The sequence below is a fragment of the Geotrypetes seraphini genome, chromosome 9 (genome assembly GCF_902459505.1).
Source record: "Geotrypetes seraphini chromosome 9, aGeoSer1.1, whole genome shotgun sequence".
NCBI classification, from domain to species: domain Eukaryota; kingdom Metazoa; phylum Chordata; class Amphibia; order Gymnophiona; family Dermophiidae; genus Geotrypetes; species Geotrypetes seraphini.
Window position 1 is genome coordinate 68,034,770 of NC_047092.1, and position 24,349 is coordinate 68,059,118.

Here is a 24,349-nt window from a genome sequence, read left to right on the forward strand (position 1 = left end):
CTGTCCAGTCCAGTAAGTGTTCTGATATTTTGATTCTGTAATTTTTTATTTTAAAATCTTTTATTCATTTTTAAAACGTACATCAAGTGTACAATTAATAAACACATTTAAGATTTAAGACATTACTTGAATTTTCTTAATAGAATATCAAATGCTTAGGTTTATTCATATGTAACAAAAATAACCAAGTTTGTCTCATAGATGCTTCCACTGTACACTTTATCTGCCAAGACCATGCTGACTACGTAATTGTCTTTTCAATGTCCACCTGCTTTTAATGCTCTTTTTCATTGCAGTTATATTGGCATCCCCCTCCTCCTCCACGCCTATGTCAACATCCCCCCTCCCCATTCTAAGCCCCAACCGTTGTTCCACCTGTTGTGCCCCCCTCCGACCCTCCATCCGAGATTGTGGGACCAACCCCGCACCGGCCACCACCCCTGTTACAGCAACCACTATTGTGGCTCACACTGCCACAATCACAGATCCTCCGCCCAGTTCAGTAAGAGTGGAGGATATTTACACGGTGGTGGCTACCATCTTAGCAGGGGTGCAGCACATACAAGACTTTGCAGAGAAGTCCGTCAGAAACATCCGTGACGTGACAGGGGCACTACAGGTCTTGCTTGCAGCACTTCGTGGTGCCACTCCCACCCCGCCCACCCCGTGAATGGCTCCCGCTGTTATCGAGGGAGCTGCACCCTCTTGTCACCACTCCTCCCACCCCTTCTTCCTCCCCCTGCCTCACTCCCCCCTCCTGCCCTTTAGCCCTCCCAGAAAAAAATACAAACAAAGAATAAAAACAACTCCCACCCCTTCTTCCTCCCCCCTGCCTCACTCCCCCCTCCTGCCCTTAGCCCTCCCAGAAAAAAATACAAATAAAGAATAAAAACAACTCCCACCCCTTCTTCCTCCCCTCTGCCTCACTCCCTCCCCCTCCTGCTCTTAGCCCTCCCAGAAAAAAATACAAAAAAAGAATAAAAACAACTCCCACCCCTTCTTCCTCCCCTTTTCATCCACCCCTCCACACTCCCACCCCTCCACATCCGTTCCCAACTTACCCACCCCACTCCACCTACAGTCTCCAGCATCATGACTCGACTCGCCTGCCTCCTACCGTCTCGTGTGATCTTCAATCCTCCTGTGAGTGGCTCTCTCTCTCTCTCTCTCCCTCCCTCTCTCTCTCCCTCACCCTCCCTCTCTCTCTCTCCCTGACAACAGTGTTTTCTTTGCCCTCCAGCCTCCTGTGTTGCAGCAGCTGTGACTACAACTTCACAATTGAATTCTCCAGCATCATGACTCGCCTGCCTCCTACCGTCTCGTGTGATCTTCAATCCTCCTGTGAGTGGCTCTCTCCCTCTCTCTCTCTCTCTTCCTATCCCTCCCTCTCTCTCTCCCTCTCCCTCCCTCTATCTCTCCCTGACAACAGCGTTTTCTTTGCCCTCCAGCCTCCTGTGTTGCAGCAGCTGTGATTACAACTTCACAATTGAATTCTCCAGCATCAAGACTCGCCTGCCTCTTACCGTCTCGTGGGATCTTCAATCCTCCTGTGAGTGGCTCTCTCCCTCTCCCTCCCTCTCTCTCTCTCTCTCCCTCTCTCTCTCTCCCCCTCTCCCTCCCTCACTCTCTCCCTCACCCTCTCTCCCTCTCTCTCTCCCTGACAACAGTGTTTTCTTTGCCCTCCAGTCTCCTATGTTGCAGCAGCTGTGACTACAACTTCACAATTGAATTATCCAGCATCATGACTCGCCTACCTCTTACCGTCTCATGGGATCTTCAATCTTCCTGTGAGTGGCTCTCTCCCTCTCCCTCCCTCTCTCTCTCTCTCTCTCACTCTCTCTCCCTCTCTCTCACTCTCTCTCCCTCTCCCTCCCTCTCTCTCTCCCTCACCCTCCCTCTCTCTCTCTCTCCCTGACAGTGTTTTCTTTGCCCTCCAGCCTCCTGTGTTGCAGCAGCTGTGACTACAACTTCACAATTGAATTCTCCAGCATCATGACTCGCCTGCATCTTACCGTCTCGTGTGATCTTCAATCCTCCTGTGAGTGGCTCTCTCCCTCTCCCTCTCCTTCTCCCTCCCTCTCTCTCTCCCTATCCCTCCCTCTCTCTCTCCCTCACCATCCCTCTCTCTCTCTCCCTGACAACAGTGTTTTCTTTGCCCTCCAGCCTCCTGTGTTGCAGCAGCTGTGACTACAACTTCACAATTGATTTCTCCAGCATCATGACTCGCCTGCCTCCTACCATCTCAGCTCCCATGTCTAGACTTGGCTTGCCAGCTCTCCTTTGATGATCAGAAAAATGTGACATCATATTTATGATAGTTTTAAAAAGACATGTTAATATACAGTTTATTGAAAATAAAACACAACTGCGTACAGGATAAATGCAAAACCTTATCAAACATAAGTGTTAATTTACATGGCTGTGTCAACTAGAATTTGTAACGCTACAAGATTGACAGCTTATCTTGTTTAGAGATGTTTTTAATAGAGTAGAACACTTATCATTCTTAATCCTTTAAATATAAATTAGATGAAATGCATAGAGGTGATATGTTAACATCTTTCCTTTCGTGCACACACAATGTGATTGCTGTATAAGGTGTACACCTGGCGTAATTTTAGTCATCCATATCCCTGTATGCCTCTTGTAAGGAGATGTGCATTTAGTTTGCTTTAAATCCAGAACTACTTACCATTAATAAAACAGGGGCACTGGTCTCCTGAAGTAATAGCATGTATTTAATACATACTTCCTGAGTGCAGTGTCAAGGCACTAGCATTGAACAGGTGCGGCAGTTTCCCACAGGCCCAGTCCATTTCACCTATATTTCTACGTTTTCCCTTGATGGGGAACAGCAGTTTAGCATTGAGCGACATGTACTCAGTTAATCAGAGTACTTCACGCTTGGAGAATTTGTGCTTGTGCACACAAAATCCATAATAGGAAGCCATCTTCTCTGAATCTATGACATTTTTGCAAAGTACTCTGTTAATCTAAGTACCTCACCACCAACCACCCCTGTTTCAGTGACCACTATTGTGGCTCACACTGCACACAGACACACACACACTGACTGAATGAGAGCCAAAGAGTCAGTTTTCTCCACACTCTGTCCATTTTTCAAATGTTCCTTTGCTTGATGGGGAACAATACTTTAGCATTGAACAAGAAGTACTCAATATGTATATATGGACTAGATTTATGTATGTATCTCTATATTTGATCTTTTAAAGTTCATAGCCTTTTACATCCTCCAGTTCAAACACTGAAGCTCAATGCTTAACTATTTTATAACTAAAGCATACAGGATACTTCCCTTTCTGTGACTTTAGGCTTTCGCACTGGAGTTTCATCCACTCCCTGTCAATTTCTACAATGTTCCTGTGCTTACCCTTGCAGTCATAATATCTCTGTTGACTAATAATTTTTTTAATAACCTTCAAGTTTTCTGTGAAACACACTAAATAATCATCAAATTTGGCTAAAACACAAGAGAAAATATCCAGCTGGATATACAGGAGTAGTACTTAAGGATCTCAAGCGCTCACAGCTAAAGGCCCGATGTATATCACAAGCCAATAACCAAGAAGTGAGCTATCATTGGTCCTGTATATTCTCCTATTTTCTCATATTCTTCTATTTCAAACTGTATTAAATTTATTATTTTCTAAACTGTATTAAATGTAAAACTTAGTTCTATATTAAGCCCAACTTATTTGCTTATTTGCAAATTTGCATATTTATTTCTAGATATTATGATGTACTAATTTTTCCATCTATCACAGAGTACTTTCTCATTCAGGAATTATGAATTATGAAGTACTTAGCTTCATGACATGACGATGGAAGATCTCCGTTTCGCTCACAATAAGGAGCTTCGTCAGGAACGGCACCAGTATTCAAACTACAAATAAAACAAAATAGGACTTAAATACAAATTTTATATATTTTTATACTATGTAAATAGCATGAGATCTTACATTCCTACTCGCATTAATAAACGCATAGTGACGGAGCTATTGGGAACACACATTAAGTATCTAATAATTCTTAAAAAGCTTCTAAAAGAGGCTATCAAATGCAATATCGTTTATTATTTTTATTATTTATACCGTATTTTCGCGGATATAACGCGTGCGTTATACGTGTTTTTACGTACCGCGCATACCCTTCGCGCGTTATATGCCTGAGCGCGGTATACAAATTTTTTTTTACATATTTCACACCCCGCCCGACGCCCGATTCATCATCCGGAAGGACGCTCGCACCCCCACCGCTCGCACCCCCACCCCGAAGGACCGCCGACTCCCCGACAATATCGGGCCAGGAGGGAGCCCAAACCCTCCTGGCCACGGCGACCCCCTACCCCCACCTCGCACTACATTACGGGCAGGAGGGATCCTAGGCCCTCCTGCCCTCGACGCAAACCCCCCTCCCCCCAACGACCGCCCCCCCAAGAACCTCCGACCGCCCCCCCAGCCGACCCGCGATCCCCCTAGCGACCCCCACGACCCCCCCACCCCCCTTCCCCGTACCTTTGGTAGTTGGCCGGACAGACGGGAGCCAAACCCGCCTGTCCGGCAGGCAGCCAACGAAGGAATGAGGCCAGATTGGCCCATCCATCCTAAAGCTCCGCCTACTGGTGGGGCCTAAGGCGCGTGGGCCAATCAGAATAGGCCCTGGAGCCTTAGGTCCCACCTGGGGGCGCGGCCTGAGGCACATGGGCCCAACCCGACCATGTGCCTCAGGCCACGCCCCCAGGTGGGACCTAAGGCTCCAGGGCCTATTCTGATTGGCCCACGCGCCTTAGGCCCCACCAGTAGGCGGAGCTTTAGGATAGATGGGCCAATCCGGCCTCATTCCTTCGTTGGCTGCCTGCTGGACAGGCGGGTTTGGCTCCCGTCTGTCCGGCCAACTACCAAAGGTACGGGGAAGGGGGGTGGGGGGGTCGTGGGGGTCGCCAGGGGGATCGCGGGTCGGCTGGGGGGGCGGTCAGAGGTTCTTGGGGGGGGCGGTCGTTGGGGGGGGGGGGGGTTTGCGTCGAGGGCAGGAGGGCCTGGGATCCCTCCTGCCCGTAATGTAGTGCAGGGTGGGGTTAGGGGGTTGCCGTGGCCAGGAGGATTTGGGCTCCCTCCTGGCCCGATATTGTCGGGGAGTCGGCGGTCCTTCGGGGTGGGGGTGCGACTGGTCCTGCCGAGGGGGGAGAAGAATCGGACGTCGAGGGGGGGCATCAGGCTTTCAGGATGGGGACAGACCTTCAAGGGGGGACAGGACTTCAAGGGGGGACAGGCAGACCTTCAAGGGGGACAGGCAGACCTTCAAGGGGGGACAGGACTTCAAGGGGGACAGGCAGACCTTCAAGGGGGACAGGCAGACCTTCAAGGGGGGACAGGACTTCAAGGGGGGACAGGACTTCAAGGGGGACAGGCAGACCGAAGGGAGTGAAAAAGCTATAAAATAAACCCACTAGCGTGTCAATGTGTTGAGAGGAAGAGGTGGTCTGGGAAATTCTGCTGAGAAAACTCCGAGTCGGGACAGCGCACGGAGAGGCGGGGCAGTGCACGGAAAGTCATGGCAGGTGAACGGAGAGTCGGGACAACGCACGGAGAGGCGGGGCAGTGCACGGAAAGTCAGGGCGGGTGAACGGTGAGTCGGGGCAACCAGAGGAGAGTCGGGGAGGGCGAAAGGAGAGTCGGGGTGGCCAGAGGAGAGTCAGGGAGAGCGAAAGGAGAGTCGGGGTGGCCAGAGGAGAGTCGGGCAGCATGCGCGGTATACCCATGAGCGCTGTATACAAAAGTTTCCGTACATACAAGTGTGGTTTCTGCGTGCTATACCCGTGTGCGCGTTTTACACGGGTGCGCGTTATATCCGTGAAAATACGGTAATTTCAGCTATTTTCAACTTTCAAGAAAGTCAGGAGGTTCTATATGTTTCAACTCCTTACAGCTCTCAATAATACCGGGAGGATCTTAATTATTCAACTACTTACTACTCTCAATAATACCGGGAAATTCTTATATTACAACTCGATTTTTAAGCCCCCAGGGATCAAATTAGAATACTCTTCAAACATACCTGTTTATGCCAATAGTTTATAAAGTTTAGATTTAAACCATAGAGAGACAGTCTAGTATCACGGCCCGATAAGTCGGCCCCTTTAGCCATCGTCGTCGTCTTTCAAACTTAACCCAAACCCACGGGATTAAATACCAGTCCGACGGCGTCTGACGTCACATCTGGAAATTTAACAATCTAATACCGAAATCCAAAAACCCAAAATTAAGCCTGTATACTAGCAAGAGACTTAAGGAGTTTAAATATATATACAAACGCCACCTATTACAGCTACATCATATCTATCTTCTTGTTGTTATTTTTGAGCTAATTCTGCCAGGAGACTTAACTGGGACGCCCTATATAGTAGTTTTGTAATAAATGGATTTGCCTTTTCTACTCTTAAACATTCTTATGTACAGCGTTCTAGTCCCCTCGATAGGGCTTAGATGCTGTTTTAGTTCCGCAGTGTGCTCCTTTGCGAGCTTAGAGGTTGAGATAGTCGGTTTCTTACCTGTCGCTATTGATTCAGGTGCAGTGAGATAGATCGTTACCGGATATGACATCAGGCGTCTGTAATTTTCTCGGGCGAGTTTTTTAAAAATAAAAACAAGAAGATAGATATGATGTAGCTGTAATAGGTGGCGTTTGTCTATATATTTAAACTCCTTAAGCCTCTTGCTAGTATACAGGCTTAATTTTGGGTTTTTGGATTTCGGTATTAGATTGTTAAATTTCCGGATGTGACGTTAGTCACCGTCGGACTGGTATTTAATCCCGTGGGTTTGGGTTAAGTTTGAAAGACGACGACGACGGCTAAAGGGGCCGACTTATCGGGCCGTGATACTAGACTGTCTCTCTATGGTTTAAATCTAAACTTTATAAACTATTGGCATAAACAGGTATGTTTGAAGAGTATTCTAATTTGATCCCTGGGGGCTTAAAAATCGAGTTGTAATATAAGAATTTCCCGGTATTATTGAGAGTAGTAAGTAGTTGAATAATTAAGATCCTCCCGGTATTATTGAGAGCTGTAAGGAGTTGAAACATATAGAACCTCCTGACTTTCTTGAGAGTTGAAAATAGCTGAAATTATAAATAATAAAAATAATAAACAAATTTATTTTACACTCACAAACTCCAATGACATTATGAACTTATAATGACTAAGGTTGCCATTTAACAAATTGGTTATTATTATCTTTTAACATATTAAGACACTTCATAAAATCAATAACTAGAAGGCTGCAAACAAATTGTGGACAGTTTTGTTTGGGTTTTATTCGGGGGGGGGGGGGGCAGTGAAGCTTGTCTTTAATCTTTGAAATCTGTTGGGCCTGAAGACAACTGAGCGTGAAGACACTTGTAAGTTTTAGCATGAATAACGATTTAAACAAACAAAGAAAACGAGATAATGATCTTCATAAACACTTTAAACATATATTCTGTCATGTAAAGATCATTAAGCAAATTCAGCTTTACAAAATTTTAACAATTCATACAACAAACATATCATGCAAGACAAACAGAAATAATGAAACTTTGCATTTGACAGATGGATCAGATGAATAGACACTGCAGGCATCAGACTATGGGCATTTCATTATGACCCCATTGCAAACACCCACTATGCCCATTTACCTTCCACTATTACAGGTCTCACAGTCCCCAATGAATGTGTCTGGTAACGGGACAAAAACACCTGGGTCAAAAACTGAGAACTATCCCAAAATCTGCAGCCTGAAACTGAGTAACCTGGCCACCCTGTTACTTTGATTTATTAAACTCTTTTTCCAAATAGAGAATGACACAGGGACACAGGAACTAAATTTCACCATCCTGTCCCTATGAGTTATGTTGCTGTCCTTGTCCCTCTCCCATTCCTATCATCTCTGCTTTAACAGTGTCGGGTCAAGACCACGTCAGGACAAAGGCCGCGCGCAGACAACTGAGCGCAGCGCGGAGGCACGTGCCGAACAAAATTAATATTTTTAAGGTCTCCGACGGGGGTGTGGAGGGGGGAAACCCCCCCACTTTACTTTATACAGATTGCGCCACGTTGTGGGGGCATTGTGGGGGGTTTGGTGGAATGTAACTCCACACATTTTACTGAAAACTTCACTTTTTCCCTAAAAACAGGGAAACAGTTAAGTTTCCAATATAATGAGGGAGGTTACAACCCTCCAAACACACCACAACGCTGCCGCGATCTGTATTAAGTAAACTGTGGGGGTTCCCCAACAAAACCCCCTTTTTCTTCGGTGCGTGCTTCCGTCTTGCGCTGAATTGCTGGCGCTGAGTTGTCTTGCGATGAGTTTTCTTGCGCTGAGTTGTCTTGCGCTCAGTTGCTGGCGCCGAATTGTCTTGCACTGAGTTGTCTTACGCTGAGTTGTCTTGCGCTCAGTTGTCCCGCTCGTGCACATTTCGGGAAATAATTTGCGCTCAATTGTCTTGCGCTCAAATGTCTTACGCTCGGTTGTCTTTGCGCTCACTTGTCTTAACGCTCAATTGTCTTCCGCTCATTTGTCTCGCGCTGAGTTGTCTGCGTGATTTTGTCCACGTGCAATTGCCTATGAACCGCCAGATACACCCACCTAAAAAGCAGGTCTATCTTTGGCCACTATGATTTAGCCAATCAGCTGATAAATATTGGCTTAGCTGGCTATATCAAATGTGACTGAACTTAGCTTGGAAATCCAACGATGCTAGCTAGATTTGGCCCCTAGCATTGAATTTCCAGGTTCTCCGCCAACTGCGGTAGGTAACTGGGCTGCCTCCCACAGTCTGAATATCGGGCACTATGTCCCTGAAATGCCAAAGAAAGACAATGATCAAGTATTTTATACCACATTCATTGTTGGTTTAATCATTGATAATGAGTGTGACTGTTGGGCAGACTGGATGGACAGTTCATATAATTTACTATGTTACTAACTATGTTACTATGGATCTGTGATGTAGCTATGAAGGCTTACTTTGGGCTCGAGCCTCCTCCAGAATTCAGCACTCTTTTACCATTGCTGGCAGAGATGCTGAAGTCCCGCCAGCCAGATAAATAAAGTGTTGCCACTTCCCTCCTCCTCACGCTGCTTCCTTAAAGCAGAAGGTGGTATGCCTTCAGCCACTGATGCCAGGACTTCTCACGCATGTGCAGCTGAAGGCATGTGCTGACTTCCACCTTATGGAAGCAGCTCAAGAAGGAGAAGAGTGGTGGCACTGTTAATGTATTTATTTGGCTGGCAGGGTTTCAACATCCCACCAGTAAATACTGTATCTTTGGCATGCTGGGGGGTGGGTGGGAGGAGGAGGAAGCAATGGTCCACCCCTGAGTGCCCCCCAAATTGGAGGGCTGGCTATGGAGAGTGTGGCGCAATGGTTAGAGCCCCAGCCTCCTGAGGTTGTGGGTTCAAACCCCATGCTGCTCCTTGAGTCCCTGGTCAAGTTACTTAATCCTCCACTGTCCCAGGTACATTAGATAAATTGTGAGCCCACAAGGACAGATGGGGAAAATGCTTGAAGTACCTGTATGTAACCCGCTTTGAGTGTGGGTGCATAACTACAAAAAGGCAGTATACAAGTCCCAATCCCTTTCCCTTAAAGCCATAAAGGTTGGAGTGACTACAGCCTAAGTGGTTTTACTTGTCAAATCACTATTTATCATTAAGTTCTGAGATACGTATGACATACAATCCATTGTTTCTCATTTGTGGAACATTCCTAAGAGGAAATGATATCTCAGACAATTTTAGTGTTGCCCACCTGTACTGGAAAGAATTGAACATATGGTGGAAACATTTCCGTATCAGTTAAAATAGGGTCAGATTGGTCAAGCAGATTTGTATTTAGTTTCAGGAAAACAGGAAGATGAAGTCACTAAATAAATTTCAGATTGCATTTGGCTTAGTGTGCCATTCTATCATTTTCAGAAAAAGGCATCTGTGCTTTTCTGAAGGACTTCTTGATGGAGCAAAGTTTAAAGAATCAGGTATTGAAAATACCCGATTGCACCCAAAAGCTATAGTTGAACTTTTAGGATAAGTGCAGTTCCAAAGCCAGCAAAAAGGTAGGTTTTTCTCATTTCAACCAATAAGAATATTCTTAAAAGCAAGAGACATTGTGTTAGCTAAAATATCAAACCTTGTGCCTCTGTCCAGACAGTTATCCTGATCAACAGAGAGGAACTGTTTCAATATGAAAGATGCCTGCAGGTTAGAGGGGGGATGGAGATTGCCGGGCCAGGAGGGCTTGGGCTTCCTCCTGGCCCCATCGGACTTGGCGGGGGGGGGGGGGGGGGAAGGGTTGGGGATCGCGGGGCAAGAGGGCTTGGGCTTAGATACTTAGGGCTTAGATACTGATTGGCTTAGATACTTATGGCCCCTCCCCTTGGAGGGGCCTTAGGTATGCCCTGGGATGGACATTAGGTGTTTGAGCCAATCAGGGCCTTAGGATGCACATGGAAGGGGAAGGCCCACCATTTTGGAGTGGCAGGCCTGCGAGCAGGAAAGACTGGGCATCCCTCCTGCTATCTACTTTCTGAAAAGGTATGGGGGAGGTCCAGGGGGTGTGGAGTGCTGGGGGGTATCTGGTGGCAGGAGGGAGTGAGCATCCCTCCTGCTGATTTTTTTTTTTTTTTTTAAGGAGAGTGGGGAAGGGGAGGGGTCGGTCCTGGAGGGAGGGGGGTCAGTTGTTTCTGGGTTGCAGCAGAGCTTATCTAGGAACAAGACTAAGGGAAACCCTGCTTGCATCACTACCCTAGAAATTTCCCCCCAGCACAGCAGAAGAAGCGAACTCTTCTGAATGAGCAGGGACTCCAAAAGAATCTAATGTCTGCTTCAAGGGCCGGGGCACATATGGCTGTGGAGCAAACTACCAAATTTTCCCTCTTCTCTTGCCTATCTTTGGATAGGTAAGATGCCGATTCTAGAAGATCAGCGTGGTAAACTGTGGAGCTTCTGCTAGAGCATCTGCTCAAGACACCATCTTGGCCCCCATATTGACCATTTCAAGCACTTAGAAATAATGTAATTCCTAGTTACTTAAGATTCAATTTTTATTTCATATTTCATCCTTATAAATAAATCCTTATGTTATTATTTATGTGTCCTTGTAGTTTATCAGTGTATATCCAGAGGGATATAAAACTTAGGTCAACTAAATATATAATGTGGTTTTTATTCGTGAGTTATATTTAAATCATCCATCCATCTTTATTCTACCACTGACACCTAGTGGTGATTACTGGTATCCCCTCTAACATCCAGTTAAAAAGAACAGCAGCAGAGCTCTCCTGCTAGAGAATGACACAGGGACAAATTTGTCCCTGTGGGATCTATCTCCATTCCCCTTCCGTCCCTGCGAGTTCTGTCCCTGTTCGAGGATGAGGATAGAGCTTGCAGGGATGGGGCAGGGACAGGAAAGAACTTGTGGGGATGGAGATGGACATAGATCCCACGGGGATGGGGACAAATTTGTCCCTATGTCATTCTCTACTCTTGACTCCCCACCCCAGTCACAATTTACAGAAAATGTGGCACATAGCTCCTGTCCAATCTCCACATTAACCATCATTGGCATTTTAAAAGAAAAATGAGAATCAGAGCCTCTCCCTTGTCTGATATCCCCAATTCTCAAAGAAGTTGACAAAAAATATAGGGAATGCTGGAAACCTCAGTCTGTCTCCTAACAACTTGATTTCTTCAAAAAGCCACCCTTTGTCAAGCAAAGAGTAGGACTGGTTCAGCTGAATACTAAGTGCTAGCTCTGACAGCTACTAACACTTAGGGGATCTTTTTACCAAACTACAGTACATTTTTGCATTTTCCTTTCCCAACATAGCATAAATTAACACAGTAGTGAATCTGGCTTAGTGGCCACCTGGGGTAGAGCACCGCCTCATCCAGGCAGTATGTGAGGAGGTGCATGGAATAGTCACAGGACCATGGTCTGCATATGTGTGGTCATCAGTTCCGCCGGTCCTCTGCTGGAAAAGGAAATTGACATCAGAGGGGGCAGTGGCCGGTGGAGTCGACAGCTGTGCACATGCAGACCGCAGTCCTACTAAGCACACACTTCCACTGCCTGCATCCACTGCCTACCTGTCTTTAAACCTTGACGCGGGGAGCATGAGCTGGTATATTTGAGGGGGATTCCTTGATACAGCCCTGTGAGGCGAAACGTAGTCTACGTCGGAGTGCGTACCCCCACCCGCGTAGCTAAAGATAAGTACTGGTATACGTTTTTGAAATATAAATTTAAAACAAAACTATCTTTAAAAATGTTAAAAAATACAAGGGACCAATGACGAGTAGGGGTGCCATTGACTCTGCATGTTCTAAAAGTTTAGTGGCATGCAGACGGTACCACTGAGGTCCGTGAGATATAAGCTACTGTTTATTTTGAAAATGTTTTGGGACCTTCCGCATTTTTGTATGTTGCATCCAAGGTGGAACATCCTTGGTGTGCTAGAGAATTAACATGTGAAATACCATATGCTGTCATTCCAGCTCAGTAACAGCCCATGCTAATTTGTGCATTAACTGCTTAATGCACTTTAAAGGGCCCTTTAGTATTTGCTCATTGTACTTCATTCCCCATTCAGAACTCAGCTTAGTCCAACAGAAAATATGCAGTCAACATGCATGACAGCTGAATTGTAGAAGGTAGCAGGGTAACTGCAAGAGTTGGAGGAAGATAGAACTTCCTCTGTTATAGCATACCTACTGGAGATGCAGAGTGCATAATGAAGCACTTTTGTAAGGTATTTGAGGCTTCATTGATCGCTGCACCTAGCCTTATTGGAATGGAAATATGAGATCATGAGGCAATGACAGCAGTGGATTGATTGGGAATTCATCATAAAGTATATGGGGACAGACTTATACTTTTGAGGACAGGCGGGATAGGGGAGATATGATAGACATGTTTAAATGCCAATGTGGCATACATGCTCAAGAGGCAAATCACTTTCAATTGAAAAGAAACTCGAATGAAGAGGAATATGATAAAAGTGAAAGGAGATAGACTCAGAAGTAACCTCAGAAAATACGTTTTCATGGAACGAGTGGTGAATGCATGGAATGGCCTCCTGGTGGAGGTGTTGGTGACAAAAAGTGTATCTGAATTCAAGAAAACTTGGGATAAGTATGTTGGATCTCTAAGGGAGAGGAAAATTGCATGCCATGGAATCGAGGGTGAAATACTCACGTGGATTAAAAACTGGCTGGAGCATAGGAAACAGAGAGTATGGACAATTCTCAGACTGGAAGAGCATCACCAGCGGGGTGCCGCAGGGCTCAGTGCTTGGACCTATGCTCTTCAACAACTTTATAAATGATCTGGACATTGGTACGACGAGCGAGGTGATTAAATTTGCGGACGATATGAAGTTATACAAAGTAGTGAAGACACAGGGGGATTGTGAAGATCTGCAACGTGACATAATCAAGCTCAAGAAACGGGCATCGACATGGCAAATGAGGTTCAATGTGGATAAATGCAAAGTGATGCATGTCGGGAACAAAAATCTCATGCACGAATACAGGATGTCCGGGGCGGTACTTGGAGAGACCTCCCAGGAAAGAGACTTGGGAGTTCTGATCGACAAGTTGATGAAGCCATCTGCACAATGTGCTATGGTGGCGAAAAGGGTGAATAGAATGCTAGGAATGATTAAGAAGGGGATCACGAACAGATCTGAGAAGGTTATCATGCTGCTGTACCGGGCCATGGTGAGCCCTCACCTGGAGTACTGCATCCAGCACTGGCCGCCGTATATGAAGAAGGATACGGTACTACTCGAAAGGGTCCAGAGAAGGGTGACTAAAATGGTTAAGGGGCTGGAGGAGTTGCTGTACAGCGAGAGAGTAGAGAAACTGAGCCTCTTCGCCCTTGAAAAGAGGAGACTGCGAAGGGACATGATCGAAACATTCAAAATACTGAAGGGAATAGACTTAGTAGAGAAAGACAGACTGTTCACCCTCTCCAAGGTAGGGAGAACGAGAGGACACTCTCTAAAGTTGAAAGGGGATAGATTCCGTACAAACGTAAGGAAATTCTTCTTCACCCAGAGAGTGGTAGAAAACTGGAACGCTCTTCCCGAGTCTGTTATAGTGGAAAACACCCTCTAGGGTTTCAAGACAAAGTTGGACAAGTTCATGCTAAACTCGTGAGACTGGACTCATTTGGAGCACTGGTCTTGACTTTGGGGCCGCCGCGTGAGCGGACTCCTGGGCAGGATGGACCATTGGTCTGATCCAGCAGCAGCAATTCTTATGTTCTAAGGGATAGTATATGACATAGTTAGATAGAGTAGATAGGCCATATGGTCTTTATCTGCCTTCATTTTTCTCTGTTTCTATATTTCTATAGATTACATAGTATGTTCATATAGTTCCAAATTCAGGGGGTTAAACTGAGTCAGTACTGCTTTTGTTTTTTGTTTTTCCTCGGAAACTCAATTGGAAAATCAGATCTACTTCTTCATGAATGCAGTGGGTAAAATAAGCACTTGCTAAGCTTGTCTCCCTTGGACATGGAATTAAATGTCTCCTTACCCTCCAGCATTACAGTGTGTATGAGTTGACCTCACATATACACCTTAAGCCCCAGCCAATCAGGTTTGAGATCCCAATATATATATAAAGATAAACTGCAGACTTTTTAGCATACCCTTAAGAAAGCCACAGCATGATGGCTGAAATGTCAGTTCTATCTACCCAGACGTGGCGAGACCCAGAAAACTGCAACAAGCATGATACCAGCCATGGAAGCCTAAGAGGACATATAATTCAGGTTCATGGAAATAACATCTTTAAACTCACCAGAGAATTTTCCATTCTATAGGAAAAAGAGACCAATAGATTTTCCCACCAAAATTCAAACTTGTGACCAACGGACTTTCCAACCAAAATTCTAATTGGTAAAAATAGATTTTCCTGCCGCATTCTCCTCAGACTCCATCCAATTGGGTTTGAAGACCCACTATAGAGTATACAAAGACAAACTGCAGACCTCTCATTATACCCTGAAGAAAATCACAGCATGATGACTGAAATGTCAGTTCTTTTTACCCAGTGTCAATGTTGTATGAAACTCCTAGAAAGAGGAACTGTTAGGTGAATTGTATATGAAAGTCTTTTATATATTTTTTATCACATACACTCAGAAATGTGTAATTCAGCCTAAAGCTGAAGCTTCTATAGCCGAACCCAATGCCCCATCACTGTGTATGGAATTTTTGAAGTAAATACTAATATATGCTATTTGAAAAGTAGATATTATTATTGATGGCATCAATATATACAGTATATATATACTGTATATCAGAGTTTTCTTGATTTCAATTATACAGAGCCAGGATTACTAAGTATATTATAGTACAATATGGGGACAATTCCATAAAGTGGTGCCTAAATAGAGATGTGGTCAAAGAACTGCATTTAGCACCAATTTTAACTCATGCCTAACTCATAGGTGTCAGAAGAATTGATGGTTGGTGCCCGCCCTCTCACCCATTTCCCAGTGTTGTACTTTAAATCTTTGGGGAAGCCGCCATGTAACGTCAATGAGCAGGCTTGCCCTGGAGCCCTTCATTCTACTTCTGGGGACAGGCCCAAAGATTTAAAGTGCAATGCTGGGAGGAGGTAGGGGGTGGAGTCAGGAGCTGGTGATGGGCCGTGCCACAGGTTTTCGCTGGGGCTAGGGCGGAACTCTTGGGCCCCCCAAACCAAATAGCATTCGGCTGCCTATGGCCTAACTCATCATCTAATATAATAAAATGCTAAGGCGCATGAAAGGCGGTGCAGAGTGTTGGCTGCCAGGATGAGGGCTTCATGGAGCGGCGCTGCTGGCGGCTGCCGGGAGGAGGGCTTCGAGGCGAGGCGGTTGTTGGCTTCAGATGCGCACGGCAGCTGTCGGCGCCTGCAGGCCGCGGCGGCTTGAGGCGGCTATCGGTGGAGGGCAGACGCGAAAGGAGGTGAGGGGTGTGTGATACGTATGGGACATACCTGGAGTCTGAGAGTTTGTTTTTTTTTTTTGTAACAATGACTGTTTAAGAAACCATCTGCCATGCAAAAAGGGATCTTAATACGGAATAACAACTTTCTTTTTTTAAAAGGGGAACTAGAGTTCAGAAAGATAACTTGCACCTGGCGAGCCAGATTTAGTCAAGACAGGATATGGATGATTCAATCGAGAGAAGGGGGGGGGGGGGAAAGACAGGATGTGCATAAATGGTTAGTGAACTTGTCTGTGATATGTTCATGTTTGAGCACAATACATAAACCGGATCCTGACCATAATAACTTGTTTGTGACATGTTCATGTTTGAACACGTATACAAACCGGATCCTGACCATAATCTGGGCATAAAAAGACAGGCAGAACTCAGTGGAATCGGGACTTCTCGGGACTTCTCCACTGCTGATGAGCCGTGTGATGCTGATATGAAATGAATGCGCTGCCTCTGATGGTCGCTGGTCCTCCGATATCAGAGTGATGATGCAATATATATGGTAACAAATTATTGATTCCTTACTGCATGATTTCATTATTATAAAATTGTATGAATAAACCTATATTATGCTTTCAGTCATCTGTGTATGCTATTAATTTTCCCAGTCAGAGAGCTGGTGAGGGGAAGGGAAAGTGGGATATAGCATTACCCTAAGAATAATAGCAGTACATTAATTGGCATAGTCGGCAGGATCTCCCTAAATAAGACCGAACAATGTTCCGGCGTAAGGAGAAATCTAAAAAAGAACCTGCAGGGATACCTGGCTGGACCGGGGACCCGTATGAAATAATAGCGGCAGAAATGGCCAATCATGGATTGGCGGAATCATGGGATAAGGAATTAAGGGAATTTGAACCAAAGAATGTGGTACAAGTACTTGAAACAATCCCTGTGAAAACAGGTGAAGCAGTTACCCTGGCTCGAAGGAGTTGGGTGTTGGCCTCTGCATACCGTGGGGTGCACAAGTGGTTGCAGACGGCACTTAAACCAAAGAATGGTGTACAAGTACTTGAAACAATCCCTGTGAAAACAGGTGAAGCAGTTACCCTGGCTCGAAGGAGTTGGGTGTTGGCCTCTGCATACCGTGGGGGTGCACAAGCGGTTGCAGACGGCACTTAATGAGAAAGGGAGAGTAGAACAGAGTAAGTTAGAATTAGAGGGACGGTGTCTGGTGCTGGAATGTAATAGTAAATTATTAAAGGATAAACTGGAACATTATCAGGATGTAGCAGAAAGAGCAGCTGTAAAAATGGCACAATATAAGTATAAAAAAAAAAAAGGCTTCTGTACGCTAAGATCAGCGTAGTGAGAGATCAGAGTTTGCATAGCTAAGGGATTCTTGCTGTGTTGAGAACAATAGAGATAACTTTTTTTTAGTGTTTAGACGACCATGTGGGTTTGCATCCCAGTAAGAATAAAGAGTGAATTTCATGTATTTAAAAAAAAAAAAAAAAAAAGATTATAAGAGTGTTGGAAGAACAGAACTGTAGGATCAGAAGGAATTAGAAAGTGATATTTAAACGAGATGGTTAAGTGAAAAGGAAAAGAAAGTTTTAATGTCTGGCTTTGAATGTATACGAATGTGGAAAGAAAGCTTGTGAAATGTGTTAATTCCCTGATTGTAAGGGATATGCTAAGGTAGGGGAGATGGAAGAAAAAAACCCCCCTCGATTAGGCTCAAGGATAATTTTGTGCAAAGAAAAAGATTTATTCTAGCAATAGATGCCATGCTTAAAAGAAATATTGTGTTTGTGACGGTGTGCAAAAGGAAAAAGTTTCCTTGCCTTTGTATTTCTATCTCAGTGTTTCAAATTAGTTTTGAATATGAATTTTTGTGCCCCTGCATGGTTTATAAAGTATTTTTTAAAAGTATGCATTGCCCGAAATGTATGATTAGGGAGTAATTAAATTTAAATGCATTTTAAAATTAAATTGGGAAGTTTAAAATAAAAAGTGAAACAAAAGGCTTGTTAACCTTGTTACCGGAAATGAACAATTATAATAAACTTTTATGTAAGTGGATGAATTCGGAATTGAAATTTTGCTTACTTTTTACAAGTAAGCTCTTCAGGATAGGAACCTAATATTGAGAATAATTCCCTGATGTTAGGAAAAAGACAGTCTAATTTTAGAATGTATCTGCCTGTTTAAATTTTCCTGTGGCCATATTTGGTGCCACAGGACCCTGAAATAAGTCTATTTAATCTGTGTGTTTTGTGTTTCAGGAAAAACAAACAAACCTTTTTTGAATCTTTTCAACAATTCAACACAGAGACTGTGACTCTGCGATACAAGAATTAGTCATGTTTGCAGAGGGGAAAACGTGCCATGTGTTTCTTTTCTTTGTTCTTTTATTAATGAACATGTGCTTTCCTTCCAGGATTTACACTACCAGCAGTACCACATTCCACCACTAGAGCTGTGGAGAACACAGAGAAAATTCCGAAAGAACATTATGGGCAATTGGCAACCAGATCCAGCTATGCCTCAAAAGGAATAACTGTCTTGGGAGGGGTAATTGATGCTGACTATCAAGGGGAGGTTAGGGTAATACTAATTAACTTAGGTGCGGAGGAGGTAATAATAACACAGGGAGAAAGAATTGCACAACTGTTGCTAATTCCTATATATATAGCTCCGGTGAGAGAAACCACAGCCCCTACAGAATTGACGGTTAGGGGGGCAAAAGGGTTTGGATCCACAAATACTGTAAATGTTGGGGCCAAAATATGGATTAGCAACCGAAATGGTCCCCCTTCTCCTGCTGAGGTGATAGCAGTGGGACAAGACCGTACGCTATTGATAATGAGGCCTGGTGTAGAAAAATGGGAATATGTCCCACAGGAGAAATGTTACCTATGGGAGTAATACTGTGTTTAATTTTACAGGAAACCCTAATCGTCCTATGCGTATTCATAGTCCTTGGTATCGTATCTTTGGGTCACGTAGAAGGATGGACTCCGGCTAGGCGTCTGGTTTTGGATGACAATGCTCGATTTCAATGGGGATGGAGAAGTGCTACCAGCAGACGACAACAGGAAAAGTTTAGTTGTGAAAAAGGACAGAGATGTACAATAGCTAACATCACAACTAATGTGGACATATGGAAAGGCCCTCACAATGACAGAAGAGGGTATATCTTTTATGCCCTATATCAGAGTCAAGTAGTGGTAAATGTCACTGCCCATGTGTCACTTCTATGTTGCTTAAAGACTGTGTTCCCAGAATTAAATACAAAACAGAAATGGCAGGCAATACAAAATTGTAGCACCTGGAATGGAACTGTGTTGCATCTGACATTGGAAGACCCCAAATATTTTCTATGTACTAATGCATCTCTTATTAAGAATCGTACTACATGGGCAGATTTTATTATCTTTGTAAATATAGATTCTGCAAAAATTGATCCAGGGCAGGTTAAACGATTACCGTCAACATGTGAAATGGTGGGTCAGCATGCGGAACAAACACGTGTACAATTTAAAATTACCTTTCCTCCCTCTAGTCGATGTAGATATAGGAGAGCCTGGTATGATACTATTTTGGGAGGATTTGGAATTATTACCGGGACAATAAACAGTTATGATATAGAATCTTTAGCAAATAGGCTGCATAACGCTGGAAGTAAAATTAATGATGCTTTAACTATACAAGCTAATTGGATGCCTACTATTTGGTACCCAATGACACTAGCAGCTGGCGTGGATAATGATATGTTAGATCTTTTTAATGCTAGTAATTCTCTAACCTTCCTTATAGATAATAATATTACTCACATAATCAATTGGACTATATGTTCTTTGCAAACATTACAGCAGCAACAACAGAAAAATGTCTTTCAAACACAACTTTTGACAGCAAATGAACAAGTGTGGAGGACCGTTTTTTCTGATGTAATCCATGCAGGCCATTGGCTACAAATACCTAGTTCGGGGATAAGGTGTGAGGAAACCCTATGTCAGGGATATTTTACCATTTACAATGTAACCAAACAGAGTATAATGTGTAAATACATAGTGATGCCTTTACTAATTGGGTCAGCTCCTAATCAACACTTTTGGACCCCCACCTTTTATGGACAGGTGATAGATATGTATAATCGTACCCATGATTTAACTTTTTGTGATAACACTTTAAATGGAAAAGTTTGTAAATTGCAATCTGCTGTATATGAACCATGTTTATTGCAAAATACTGTAAACAAATGTGAATGGACTATTATGCCAATAACCTATAGGTATATGGTCGAAATAGCACCACAAGTGGTATGTGTAGTAACTGATCAACCAGTGATACCAGGAATGGCAGTGCCTTTTGCGGGATGTATTCATAACATTTCAGTATTGCACTGGGAAAATGACACATTCATATTAACATCCGATGTAGATAAGGATGTAGCTATCATTTGGAATAGCACTAAATGGGATGTTCCAAATTGGGATGTAAATTTGACCAGATTTAAGAACATATTAACTCAATCAACCAAAATACAGAGTGCCATCCGATACCTAAATCAAAGTATTATGGCTCATCAGCTTACCACCACTATTGCAGCAGACTCGATAGTGACAATAGGGTCAGGAATAGCTGATGCTACTTCACATCATTGGTGGGATATATTTTTAGGATACTCACCTTCAGCCAAAACGACTCTGGATTGGATCATCCATCCTCTGTTAATAGTTGTTATTCTGGTAATAATTTTATCTATCTGGAATTGTTATGTGGCATATGGCATTTGTTGTAAACAACAAAAAGTGATGATGGTTACATACAACACTCATTGTTAAGGACCGAATGTGATACGTATGGGACATACCTGGAGTCTGAGAGTTTGGTTTTTTTTTTGTAACAATGACTGTTTAAGAAACCATCTGCCATGCAAAAAGGGATCTTAATACGGAATAACAACTTTCTTTTTTTAAAAGGGGAACTAGAGTTCAGAAAGATAACTTGCACCTGGCGAGCCAGATTTAGTCAAGACAGGATATGGATGATTCAATCGAGAGAAGGGGGGGGGAAAGACAGGATGTGCATAAATGGTTAGTGAACTTGTCTGTGATATGTTCATGTTTGAGCACATAGACAAACCGGATCCTGACCATAATACTTTGAGTAAAAAAGTGCCTATATGCTCATGTTTGAGCACAATACATAAACCGGATCCTGACCATAATAACTTGTTTGTGACATGTTCATGTTTGAACACGTATACAAACCGGATCCTGACCATAATCTGGGCATAAAAAGACAGGCAGAACTCAGTGGAATCGGGACTTCTCGGGACTTCTCCACTGCTGATGAGCCGTGTGATGCTGATATGAAATGAATGCGCTGCCTCTGATGGTCGCTGGTCCTCCGATATCAGAATGATGATGCAATATATATGGTAACAAATTATTGATTCCTTACTGCATGATTTCATTATTATAAAATTGTATGAATAAACCTATATTATGCTTTCAGTCATCTGTGTATGCTATTAATTTTCCCAATCAGAGAGCTGGTGAGGGGAAGGGAAAGTGGGATATAGCATTACCCTAAGAATAATAGCAGTACAGGGTGCTGCTGGACAGGGGAAGAGGTGCTGACAACATGGGGAGCAGAAAAAGGAAGGGAGGCATACTGCTGGACAGGGGGAGCAGGAAAGAGGTGTTGATGGACAGGGGAAGAGGTGCTGATGGACAGGGGGGAAGAAAAAGGAAGGGAGGCCTACTGCTGGACAGGGGGAGCAGGAAAGAGGTGCTGATGGACAGGGGAAGAGCTGCTGATGGACAGGGGGGGAAGAAAAAGGAAGGGAGGCCTACTGATGGACAGGGGGAGCAGGAAAGAGGTGCTGATGGACAGGGGGGGAAGAAAAAAGAAGGGAGGCCTACTGCTGGACAGGGGGAGCAGGAAAGAGGTGATGATGGCAGGGCGGAGGTAAAACAAAGGGAGAAAGGCTGCTGCTGGATAAGGGGAGCAGTGAAGGGGTGGTGGTGGACACAGAGGAGGTAAAAGGAAGGGGGAATGGACAGGGGGAGCAGGCAAGGGGTGGTGGTGGACAGCCAAGGAAAAAGAAAGACAGAAAGAAAGAAAGACAGAAAGCGGCTAAGGAGAGAGAGAGAAAGAAATAACGACAGACACACACATATATATTCTAGCACCCGTTAATGTAACGGGCTATAAGACTAGTTGTAGAATAATAGCATAAAGCCACTTTGATGTGCCAATGACATGCATAAGCTGGTACGCTTAAGTACATCTTGTAATCTGATACTAATCTATAAGGTGTGTGCATTGCTAGATGGAACACCTATGACATACTCATACTCATCACACTGGTACAGCCCATTTGTTGTTATGTGCCATGTGATGAGCATAATAATTTATAGAATATCATCTAACACATACACATGTAAAAAGCCAATTTGTGACATCATTCACCCACATAAGTGTGCCAAATTGGAACCTAAAAGAAGGCACTGTTTATAGCAGGGGTGCCCACACTTTTTGGGCTTGCGAGCTACTTTTAAAATGACCGAGTCAAAATGATCTACCAACAATAAAATTTTTAAAAAACACAAAGCACGCTGTACTCAGAGAAAATGTTAATTATCATTTATATTCCACGGTTTTTTCAAAGAGGTCAAGGCAGATGACTCTATGCACTGTTATCTCAGTAACAACCATACAAAAATAGACAAATTTCCCCCTCCCTTTTTACTAAACTGCGATTGCAGTTTTTATCTCAGGGAGCTGCGCTGAATGCCCCTCGCTGCTCTCGACGCTCATAGGCTCCCTGCACTAAAAAACACTATTGCGGTTTAGTAAAGGGGGCCATAGTGCAAAATATAGACAGCAGATATAAATTCTCAAAACGGACACATTTTGATAACTAAATTGAAAATAAAATCAATTTTCCTACCTTTGTTGTCTGGTGATTTCATGAGTCTCTGGTTGCACTTTCTTCTTCTGACTCTGAATCCAATATTTCTTCCCTTCTTTTAGCCTACTGTATGTTTTCTCTCCTCCATACCGCATTCCCTCCCCCAACTTTTTCTTCCTTTCTCCCTGCCCCCTCCCCTTTCTCTCTCCCTGCCCCCTTCTTTCTTTCTATCTCCCTACCTCCCTTTCTTTTTTCTCTCTCCATGTCCCCCTTTCTTTCTTTCTTTCTGTTTCCCTTCTTTCCTTCTGTCTCCCTGCCCTCCCCCAAGCAATTGCCGCTGCCATCGGGGAACAGGCCCCCAAGCTACCGCGGCCCCAAGCTCTCCCTGCAGAAGCATTTGGCACAGCGGCATTCAGAGGCCTATAAAGACCCTGGATATGTCCAAAAAATAGGTTTGATTATCATTCTTAGACGACCTGTCTTTTAGGTCATCCAAGTTCTGACTTGGGCGGTTTTATAGCAGTAGCGTACCAAGGGGGTGGGGGCCGGTCCGCCCCGGGTGCAGCCTTAGGTGCATAGCCGGCCCGGTCCCTATCACGCACCCACCCTCCCAGCGAGAGCAGCAAACCTCCCTACAGTAGCATCGGCTGCTTCGCGGCTTTCTCCTCCCTCTGCTGCGTCACTGATGTCATCGGTGATGCTTCACCGGCAGGAGAAAGCCACGAAGCAGCCAACGCTACTGGAGGGAGGTTTGCTGCTCTCACTGGGAGGGTCGGAAAGGTTAACTTGGGGGGGGAGAGAAAGGAGGGTCAGCGGGGGTTCGGCTGGGAGGGGGGAGAAGCAGTCTGCCTTGGTGCTCCAAGGCCTGGTGCCATTACCTTCTTTGGGCAGCAGTAGCTTTTACAATTCGTTGCTGTTGCCGGCTTCAGGCCTTCCTCTCTGCCGGGTCCTGCCTACTTCCTGTTTTCATGAAGACAGGACCCGACAGAGAGGAAGGCCTGAAGCGGGCAACAGCAGTGAATTGTGAGTGCTGCTGCTGCCCGATGAAGTTCAGGACACCAGGCCTTGGGTGACAGAAGGAGGAAAGGGAGCAGAGGGGGAGAGTATTGCTGTACCCAACTGGAGGAAATGAAAGGAGACGCAACGGCATGGAGGGAAGAAGAGATGCAAGAGCATAGGGGAGGGGGTGGTGACAGAGAGAGAAAAACGGAGAGGTGACAGAGTTGAAATCAATCATGTACAAAGGAGAGAAGGGGCACAGGATAGTTTGTGGAAGGAGCATAGAAAGAGGGAAGATGCCATATGGAAGAGAGAGAGAGAGGGTGCACACTGGATAGAAAGAGCACAGAGGGCAGTGTATAGAAGGGACGAGATAGAGGGTGAGCAGTAGATGGAAGGGGAAGAGAGAGGGAAAC

The 24,349-nt window shown here is 44.5% G+C and overlaps 1 protein-coding gene and 1 long non-coding RNA gene across 2 annotated transcripts; both read left to right on the plus strand.

Annotated features, from left to right (window-relative positions):
• The first annotated feature begins 1,485 nt into the window (after positions 1-1,485).
• LOC117367037 lies at positions 1,486-3,701 on the plus strand. The gene is made up of 4 exons (XR_004540682.1): positions 1,486-1,549; positions 1,687-1,787; positions 1,938-2,038; positions 2,164-3,701. It is a non-coding gene; the product is annotated as an uncharacterized LOC117367037 (long non-coding RNA).
• Positions 3,702-18,007: 14,306 nt separating this feature from the next.
• On the plus strand, positions 18,008-21,451 carry LOC117366403. Its single transcript, XM_033957743.1, has 2 exons — positions 18,008-18,580; positions 18,955-21,451. Exon 2 carries the CDS (start codon positions 19,510-19,512, stop codon positions 20,854-20,856), a length of 1,347 nt encoding a protein of 448 aa, XP_033813634.1. The 5' UTR covers positions 18,008-18,580; positions 18,955-19,509; the 3' UTR covers positions 20,857-21,451.
• The last annotated feature ends 2,898 nt before the right edge of the window (positions 21,452-24,349 follow it).

Coding starts and splice junctions, on each gene's coding strand:
- LOC117366403 (XM_033957743.1), top strand. CDS start 19,510: ATGGTGGGTCAGCATGCGGAACAAACACGTGTACAATTTAAAATTACC.